Genomic DNA, 9,889 nt, shown 5'->3' with positions numbered 1-9,889 from the left:
CTGTGATACTGTCAAAGGAGGTAACACCTCGAATCTGATGAAACACCTGGCGACGCATAGCGTTTTTTTAAAAGCCGAGAAATGCACCGTATTTGATAGCTTGCCGCAAGACCTCACACCGTGCACATCTACTGCAGGTGTGGTGCCTGTTATCAGACCCAGAGTTAGCAACATCCCCCAAAAACCCGAAGAGGAGAGTCCTGGCCCCTAGCCCTGCCAGTGTAGCAGAAATGATGACGGATGATGATGGCAGCAGACGCCGTTGTTCTCTGGGTCAGTAGCTTAATGTTGTTCGTGTGTAATTTACGTTCAGTAGGCTAACCACGTTATTACATTAATGCATGTAAGGTGAACTAGCAAACACCGTCGTAGTTACATGCGGCTGTCTTCTTGTTTGATGGCAGATACTCCCTTCACCCTGGCCAAAAAGGCTAAAATGACCAAAGAAAAAGTGGAAAACAGCTAAACATGAGAGGTTTTTGGACAAAGTTTGTGTTCTCCATTCTTTAAGCACCGGCACTGTTTCAAAACTACCGGTTTGGCACCGGTATTGGATAAAACCTAAACGATACCCATCCCTACTTTTGATTTGACCTCTATATTTCACGTTTAAAAACTGTTCATCTTGCCTTGTTTGGTATCATTATTTTCAGCACAACCTCAAATATCTGAATTAGGAGTTATTTTTTCATTTTGACATACTGTATTAACACAATTGATCTAAATTCAGACAAAAAAACCCCATAAAATCCGAGTAGAAAAAAGTACAATTTTTTGCTGTAAAAACCACAAACATGTTAATGAATCAATTTCACTGCAAATAGAAATTGTGCATTTTGAAAAATTATGCACAGGTTTTGCAAACAACAAAGTTATATGGTACTATTTAGCTAAAAATGCAGCCAAGGCCTCAGGTGTTTTTTATATAACCCTAACTATTAACATGACAATTAGGTGTTCTACATCAAATAAGAAGGCACAGACATTTTTTGTGCCACTCCAAAAAAAAAGTTACTGTCCATTATAAGACTGAGGAGAACACCACAGGCCTAAACTCTGCAGGTCTGACAGCAAGAGATGTATCACTCCTCCCGTTTTCTAGCTGGAGACAGGATTCACATTGCAGTCTGTCTTTGGTTGCCTTTTTGCACCAACTGTGACATTCAGCAGTATAACTGACACACAAAACAAAACAAAACAATGTCTACACTACACACTAACTATAGACTCCAACCATGCTAAAAGTCTCACATGCGAAAACTCGCTCTCTCCTAAATCTTCCCCCTCTACCTAAACAACCAAATGCCACATGTTGCGGTATAATTTTTTGATTGGTTGACATGGTACACTTCAACACCAATAGAGAAGGGGTGTTATTTCTTTTTTGCTCGCAAGTGGAGAGTGTTTGCTAGCGATGTCCGTAGAAAACACAGTTTTTACTGTTTCTTCCCGCAGTAAACACCACTGTTTTATTCAGAAAAACCATTGCATTTATTTTTGATCGTAATTAACTCTGGTTTTACATGGCCAATCAACACGATTTAAAAACTGGTATATACTTTGAAGTCTGGGCTTTCGACACACGTTGAAACGGAGACTCTGCCCGCTGCATCTTGTTGCTGTGCCGTCTTAAATCGGTGGACCCCAGAGGGTTAATCAACTCTGCAGTAACTCCATCAGAAAATGAAAGACAAAGTCCAGCATAGAGCGGCTGAGTGAACGTGGTCTGGACTCTGTGGAGGAGAGTCATGGTTTCAGAGACGCTGTAGAAAGACAGAATACCTGCTCTGTGATCCAGGTACACTCCTACTCTGGAGGACCGAGGACCTGAGAGGACAGTTTGGACATTGTTGTGCCAAAATTGAAAACTGATTGTGTCACAATATAGTGCCCAAGATTTGTCATTGTTTCCAAATACAGATTCATTGAAGCTCCCTGCTCTGCTGACATTCTTGTATGCGACTGCTACACCAGCTGCTTCCCCTCTCCACTCCACCTCCCAGTAACAACGTCCAGTCAGACTCTCTCTACTCAGGATCTGACAGTATACAGTGAATCTGTCTGGATGATCAGAATAAGACTGTTGTTGTTCCATAAATGTTACTTTTCTGTTCCCCTCAGATAATAACAGATGTGTGTTTGCTGTGTTTGGATCCAGTGTGATTTCATGTGAATATTTTAAGAATCCAGCTCTGGTCTTTGGCTCTGGTGGTGACAGTAAAACATCCACTTCAGTGACTGTCAGTGAGATGTTTGTCCATTTCTTTCGCAGAATGTCCTGTAGTTTATCTCTGGTCTTTGACACAGCTGCTGTCACATCCTCAAAGTACCTCAGAGGACGAACATTGATGCTGGATGAGTGTGTAGACTCACTGAGTGCTGACAGTGAGGGGTAGTTGTGTAGAAACTGGTTGTGATCCTCTGTGTGTGAGAGCTGCTCCAGCTCGCCGTCTTTCCTCTTCAGCTCAGCGATCTCCTGCTCCAGCTTCTCCTGAAGCTCTTTGACTCGACTCACTTCAGTTTCCTGCTGGGATCTGACCTGCTGCTTCACATCAGAGCTTCTTTTCTGGATGAGACGGATCAGCTCAGTGAACATCTTCTCACTGTCCTCCACTGCTTTATCAGCAGAGCCATTGATGGCCTCCACCTCCTGTTGAAGCAGCTTCACATCTTTCTCTCGCTCCTGGATTCTCTGCTGGATGTTTAGTCGTCTCACCTCGAGCTCCTTCTGCTTCTCAGTCCTTTCTGCTGCAGCTGGGACTGTTTCATGGCCTTTATGCTCATCCACTGTGCAGAGATAACAGATACTCTGCTGATCAGTACGACAGAAAATCTTCATCACCTCATCATGACGAGAGCAGATGTTCTCCTGGAGCTTCTTGGAGGGGGCCACCAGCTTGTGTTTCTTTAATGGAGCTGCATCATAGTGAGGTTGGAGGTGTTTCTCACAGTAAGAGGCCAGACAGACTAAACAGGACTTGATGGCTTTCAGCTTCCTCCCAGTGCAGACATCACAGGTCACATCTTCAGGTCCAGCATAGCAGTGATCAGCTGGAGCAGCTTGGAGTCCAGTCTTCTTCAGCTGCTCCACTAAAGCTGAAAACATGACATTTTTCACCAGGACAGGCCTCGGTATGAAACCCTTTCGGCATTCGGGGCAGCTGTGGATTTTCTTTTTCTCCTCCCCTTCATGCCAGAACTCTTTAATACAGTTCATGCAGTAGCTGTGTCCACAGGGAATAGTCACCGGATCCTTCAGTAGATCCAAACAGATGGAACAAGAGAAGGTTTCTCGGTCCAGCTGAACTCCTTTCTGTGCCATTTCTCCTCTCAGTGTCAGTGACTGTGTGAGTTTCTCTTCCTTATAACTGAAACTAGTCTGAGCTCTGATCTCAACAACATGTTTCTGCAGTGAATGGAGCCTGTCAGCTCTTACACGTCACCACATGTTGGTTACACCCATCTTCAAACTGCAGATCTGAAGGGGAGGGAACGAGGAAACACGTGGACAGAGAGGAGGTGCTGTGTTTAAGAGCAGGAAGAAGAGGGAGGGTTATCAGGCTGTGCTTCACTCCAGGAAGAGGAGCAGTTTGAGAGCCAGGTAACTGCAGGACCAATGAGAAGTGGTAACGGGTGTGTTGATGGGGAAAGAAGGAAAAGATGATGCTGTAACAAGATGAGAGCTCTAAAATCAGCAGTGTCTGTACATGTAATTCCAGATATAACTGCAAAAGTTAATATAAGTTAATATTGCATTTTGTTTTGGTTTTGCATTTATAATGCAATACTTTAGATGAAAATAACCATTCTTTCCTTCTTTTTCCTTCTTTGTACAAACATCACCTGTCGTGAGGTCCCCTTTGTCCCTTTGCCTCCACATGTTCCTTCTTCGTACAAACACAAACGGTTCTTTTAAGAGTCATTCCTGTACTTATCTCTGCATTTCTCTCTCACACACACATATACACTAATAAACACACATTCTTCCTCTTGTCTCTCTTTCCAAAGCTCTTCTGGAAGCCTTCCTGATTTCAGTTAAGTATTATCTTCACTTTACTGTCTCTAATTACTTGTGAGCATGGAAGTGCCTTTGCCCGCCCTACATCTATTGTTTGGTCTTTTTGTGTATCTTCCTAACGTAGTAGAGTTGAAATGGCTGCTCAGTGAGACAAAGGGAGAGCAGAAAATAACATTTGTCTTGCAGACATGTTTGTGGATAATGAAAAAGTGAATATCTGTGTTATATGATTTAGACATATAATACTTATGCAACTAAACATTGTGAATTCTGGAGTGAAATTTGTGTAATAGGCTGAAGAGTATTTCATGGTTCTCATGCAGTGGTCACTTTGCACTTAGTTTATAAGGAAACTAAGTGCAGAGCAGCATCTGTTAAAGGCAGAAGACTCCATGTTGGTTGGGTGGAGAGAGATCCTGAAGGACGTCTGCTGTTAGAAAGAAGCAGAAGAGGAGAGACATGAAAATGGTTTTCATCTAAAGCTTCTCCATCTTCCAGTGGTCGTCTAACTTCCAAGATTATTAATGCTAAACCAAATCAACAGTCAAGTATCTTTTGTCATTAAGTGTATTTTAAACTAACTTTTCTATTAGCTGAGCAGCATATAGTACTGCATTTATTTACTCACTGTGGAAACATGGACCCTCACACTGGGTTGGGCTTATGGTGCATATCCCTCCTGTATTCTGCTCTGTGTTGAAAATAATAGTCTCTGTTTTTAAAACATTTTCTATTGAAATGTTTTAAATGATGCTGTTAGGACTGGTGGATGAATCTGTTACATAAGTGATTGACTTCATGTGTTTTAAATATAGTTTTACTCTCAGACTAGAGCACTGAAAACACATCATGAGATGTTCACTTGAATCTCAGCAACTTTAGTGCTAAGACAATCAACAGATATCAAGTAGAAACTGCGAGTGAAGCAGCAACATTGTTGTGTTTGTTGGGGAGAAATCTTACAAACATACAGTGCAGCACTTCAGAGTCACACTGCTAGCGATCGAAGATTTATGTAAATTTGACAAGCTGAACGCTTTCTGTACAGTACAGGGGACACGGCACAAGATTGATCTACAATGGTCTACAGCCAATCAGGACGCAGAACACAATGCATTGTAAAAAAACCAAAAACAACAACAACAAAAAACATCCAAAATTGCACAAAACAAAAAAAAAAATCCACGAAACAGCGAGGCTGTGAAAGGTGAACCACGTTATAATGAGGGACGACTGTACTCCTATATTCATATACACATACAATCCCATTATTTATCCTTTACACACATGCATTCTGGCATTCTCATGTATGCATTTACTAGCACAGGAAGCTCCCCCTTAAGCAGGAATCACTTTTAAACCAGGAAATATTATACACTTGGAAAACTTACTTCACCTGAACCAGATGAACCAAGCAATTAAGCTTTTAAAAGTCATGCATTTTCTTTATTAATATTGTCTTTAATTTGGGGAGTAAGTAGTTATGAAAATGACATTAGAACATTTCAAATTTTTTATTTAACCAAGAAGATCCCATTGAGATTAAAAACCTCTTTTTCAAAGGAGACGTGGCCAAGATAAGCAGCAGCAAGTGTCTCACAGTTACAGAAATGATTCAATTAATTAAATAATTTATTCGAAAGTATTGAATACTTTCAAAGAGAAGCTACAGATTCTTTTGTTCTTCAGAGGCTCTACAGAGAACTTGTGATCACATTCAAACCTTATTTGGAATTCTGTCTACCTTATTGACTGCTTATGAAACAAGGCAAAGAATTACATCCGAGAAAAGACATCTTGGTGCCTCCACCTCTCATCACTGGCAGGGCTCTAGACTAACTTTTTGCCATGGTTGCACTGGTGCGCCTAAATTTTATTTTTAGGCGCACCAGCACAAAAGTTAGGCGTACCCAAATTTTTTAACTGCATTGCTTAACACCGCAGTTTTACATGTTCACGTTTTTTTGATTTGTAAATATTGATTTGTAAATGATTAACTAACAACCTTTCAACACAAAGCTCTTTATTTGTAGCAAAGTTCTACAAGAAAGATTACTTAAAAATGCTTGTGCTTAAAGTGCTTCACTGAGCTGAAATTTCAACATTAAACAAATTTAAAACATCTCAAGATATATTAAATAAAAAAACCCATCTAAATTAAAAAGTTACTCAAAGTGTCAAAGGTTTCAATCTGAACATTTCAATATCCGAACAACTTGATATCTTATGGACTGTCCTCCATTGCAGGCACATGCCCCTCAGATGGCCAGCTCCTGTAATTTGGCCTTCTTGATCTTTCACCTTGGGTGAACCAGCTTGCCACACTCTCTCTAGCATCAAAATCTTCCAGACTTGGCCCCTCCACACTGATTCTTATCAGGTCATCCACTGTCTCTGAATGAAGGGATGCTCTTGTGTCTGATTTAATTCTCTTCTGTGCAGAGAACCCTCTTTCACATACCGCAGCTGAGACAGGTAGGACCAGCATAATGTGTACAAGATGCAGGATGTTCTGAGAGAAAAATACATTCAAGAGATTTATTGAACCAATGTGTGTTAGATAGCAAAACTCACACAATCTTAGGAAAGAACATCAACCAAAACTGACCTTGTGCTCTGAGCAGTACGGCTCTCTGGTCAACATGAGCTCCCAAAGGCTGAGGTAGGTCTTGTCTTTGAACATCTTGGCAATTAACAGCTTCAAACTTACAAACTCTTCTTTTGCAAGCTCTGCGTTTACACCATTTCTGAAAATGATGTGGTTTACACAGCTAATCGGTGTTCACATAAACAACATATATACGACCAGCACACATGATATCGTAGCAATCCACCAGCTACCTTCTCAGCACTGTGGAGAAGTGATCCAAGAGAAAAGCAAGGTCATCAGCACCATGGTCCACTAAATCCTCTTTGTTCTCTGGCCAGCTATCATGATTGAAAATGTTGAAGCATTTGACAGCTTTGGTTGTGGCTGACTCAGAAGCACTCTCCTCTGTTGTAAGAACAAATACATTTTAATAAATGAAAATAAAAATATAACAATGCTGTTAACAATAATAAAAATATTTCTTATCTACATGTATTTAATACACTTGCCTAGGAGACTACTGAATCTTGCTTTTAGATTTTTCACAGTGGATTTGATTGTTGCATCCATTACTTTTTTAAGTTTAGTGGCAGCAACACCATCTTCAGCCAGATTTGATGCCTCTCCTTTAAGTGTTATTGTCTGTGTATTGCATAAACGATAAATAGAGATTGTGATATTGATATTAGAAATATTTGTGCAAATATAAATAAGAAATAATCATAAAATAATAAATAGTGTTCTCTGTTTAAATACGAGACACAGCTATATGTAGGTCTACCTGGAATTTGTACACTGCCATTTCACCCTCTTTATCCTGCTGCCTCCTCTGCAGCCTCATATGAGTCAGGAACTCTGACAGTCTTCCATGAGGCTTGGGTCTTGCAACCATTACCTCTGTGGTCACCAGCAGTTGTTCCAGGCTGCAAACGACCTGTTTGGGTATAACAGTGCTGTATTTTTAAAAAAGTTGAAGATGACCACAAACACAATTCAAATATACACATCCCACTTTATCTCACTTACCTGTGGTAGGATGACATCATTCCTTTGAAGTAGGAGGCTAAACTTACTAATGCCACTGAACACATCTGTAATAAAATGGCAAAAGGCCACAAAAGTGGCATCTTCCATTGATTTCTTAACCTGTATGATACAACAATAAAAATTAGTCACCTAGAACATTGATGAACTACATTCTTAAAAAATATAAAGTCAATAACAATTGCGTAATTTGCTGAAATAAAAAGAATATTCAGAAATAATGCACTGACCTTCGTAGCTTGGCCTGCAATGTCTGCATTGGCAGAGGAACCTGCCAAATAGTCCATGTGGCGGTACACAGTAGTGAACTGCCCTGGTTTCAGAAAGGTCTCCAGGGCCCTTGAAACATGTGGGAGCCACCTTGTTCCCTTCACCCCACTGGGCACCAGCGCATTTACTCCCAAGTCAGCCCCAATGACCCTGAGCTCTCTCATTGATTTTGGGCTGAAACGATACGTCTTCCAAATTAAATGGAGAAGGTCATACAACTGCCTGATCATTGGAATGTCCCTCTGAACTGACAACATTGCCAATTCCAATCTGAAAAGATAGTAAACTTTTAAATGTAGATATATCTGCTCTATAAAAGAAATTAACCCACAGTGACTTTAGAGTGTCAGTCATTTCTTGTCTTCTAGTCTTACCTGTGAGGCATACAGTGGAATGGCACAATGTGGTCACCTGCCTCCTGCTGCAGAAGGACTATGACACCCCCTTTGCTGGCCAAATTAACAGCAGCACCATCAGCCCCCATAGCAATGATTTTCTCCAACCAGTTACTGCACTGGTCCCCAAGAGCAGCAAATGCTTTCTTTGAGGCAGCATAAACTCCTAAACGAATAAAAAAAAATACCATTTACTTGTCAGATCAAGAGTTTACAATGCAGTCTTTTTCAGTTTCAGTTTCTGTATTCATGTATTATTGCTATGTTTAATTTTCAATGATAAGAATATGCTACATATGGTTAATGCAGTAAAAAGACGTAATATTATTGATCATATTATTTACCTATATAGGCTACGTGACATGACATGGCTTACCTTGGGCATGGGCATGCTCGACCTCAATGTGTCCAATCAGTATATTCGCTGGTCTTCCTTTTTGCAAGATATGAGCGTACACAATGACGCATTCTTTTGTGGCGATGTCTGTCTCCATCGATCAGGAATGCCATGTATGCACTGTTCGCAATTTCCACTGACGTCTTTTTTTTCAGTGTGTCAGTGATGACGCCTATAAACTGGGCGCATGCAACATCATTGCTGTATGTGGGGTTTATGTCCAAGCCATTTTTCTTGTGAAGAGTTATTTCTGACTTGAACTTAGTAAATGGAACTTCTTCTTTTGCAATATTGTAGGCGATGTTAAACTTAATGATCATCTCGGCCTCCGATGACCTGTTTACTGCTGCCTGCCGCTGAAAGGCAGTGGGAAGAGGGGACATTTGGGCAGTGCATTTATCGCGTCAGCTTGGCTGTATCTTAGCCAGGGAAACTGGTCAAGCCACTCGATTGGAAATTTATACATTTTCTCACTTTTACTTTCAGTGGGCTCTGGCTGGGAGTCGATCGTATGTGGCTCATTTTCTGATGCCGTCTCCGGACCAGTGTTTGACAAAAACTGAGAGGTTGATGGCTCCGTGTCAGAGCGCTGGCTCAGAATTTTGGACTGATCAGGCCTTAACTTAACGAAAAAGTTATCAATTGTTCTTTTCATATTTTCTCAATACCAACTTCATACACTTCTATCGGACCTGGCTACTCACCCTTCTCTATCTGCCCGCACTTTCAAACGTAAACATATGTAGGCCTGCAGGAATATCTGGACCACGGCCAATCACAGAGGTCCCCGCCTCTGACTATCTGATTGGTTTAGAACACGACATGGGCACAATGTGTGTCTGTTGTTGAACACACGGAGACTTTCAGAGTTGCGGAAACTTTTTATTTTTATTTTTCCCGAGAAAATACTTGGTCGCACCAGTGCGACCAAGTATTTTCTTTTAGTCGCACTTTTGAGAAATTTGGTCGCATTTGCGACCAAATTGGTCGCACTCTAGAGCCCTGACTGGATATTAAGGTTGACCATGAAACAGCATTTCAAAAGAGCAAATATCTCATTTAGTATCTCTAATGAATAAACTGTCAAAACATTGGAATGTGCTCAGAGGTTAGCTGCTGTACCCTGTACAGGCACACTGACCCTATTGGATGGTCACTCAGAAGATGCAATGCAA

General features: G+C 40.9%; 1 protein-coding gene across 1 annotated transcript; it reads right to left on the bottom strand.

Moving 5' to 3' along the window:
- Nucleotides 1-745: 745 nt before the first annotated feature.
- On the bottom strand, nucleotides 746-3,572 carry LOC109203658 (tripartite motif-containing protein 16-like). Its single transcript, XM_019363358.2, has one exon. It carries the CDS (start codon nucleotides 3,320-3,322, stop codon nucleotides 1,532-1,534), a length of 1,791 nt encoding a protein of 596 aa, XP_019218903.1. The 5' UTR covers nucleotides 3,323-3,572; the 3' UTR covers nucleotides 746-1,531.
- Between the last annotated feature and the right edge of the window lie 6,317 nt (nucleotides 3,573-9,889).

Source organism: Oreochromis niloticus, linkage group LG3 (genome assembly GCF_001858045.2).
Source record: "Oreochromis niloticus isolate F11D_XX linkage group LG3, O_niloticus_UMD_NMBU, whole genome shotgun sequence".
Classification (NCBI taxonomy): domain Eukaryota; kingdom Metazoa; phylum Chordata; class Actinopteri; order Cichliformes; family Cichlidae; genus Oreochromis; species Oreochromis niloticus.
The sequence above is the reverse complement of the archived record's forward strand: the minus strand, read 5'-3'. Positions and strand labels throughout refer to the sequence as shown.

Bases quoted from the DNA above. Each gene is read 5' to 3' on its own strand.
- LOC109203658 (XM_019363358.2), bottom strand. From the start codon at position 3,322: ATGGCACAGAAAGGAGTTCAGCTGGACCGAGAAACCTTCTCTTGTTCC.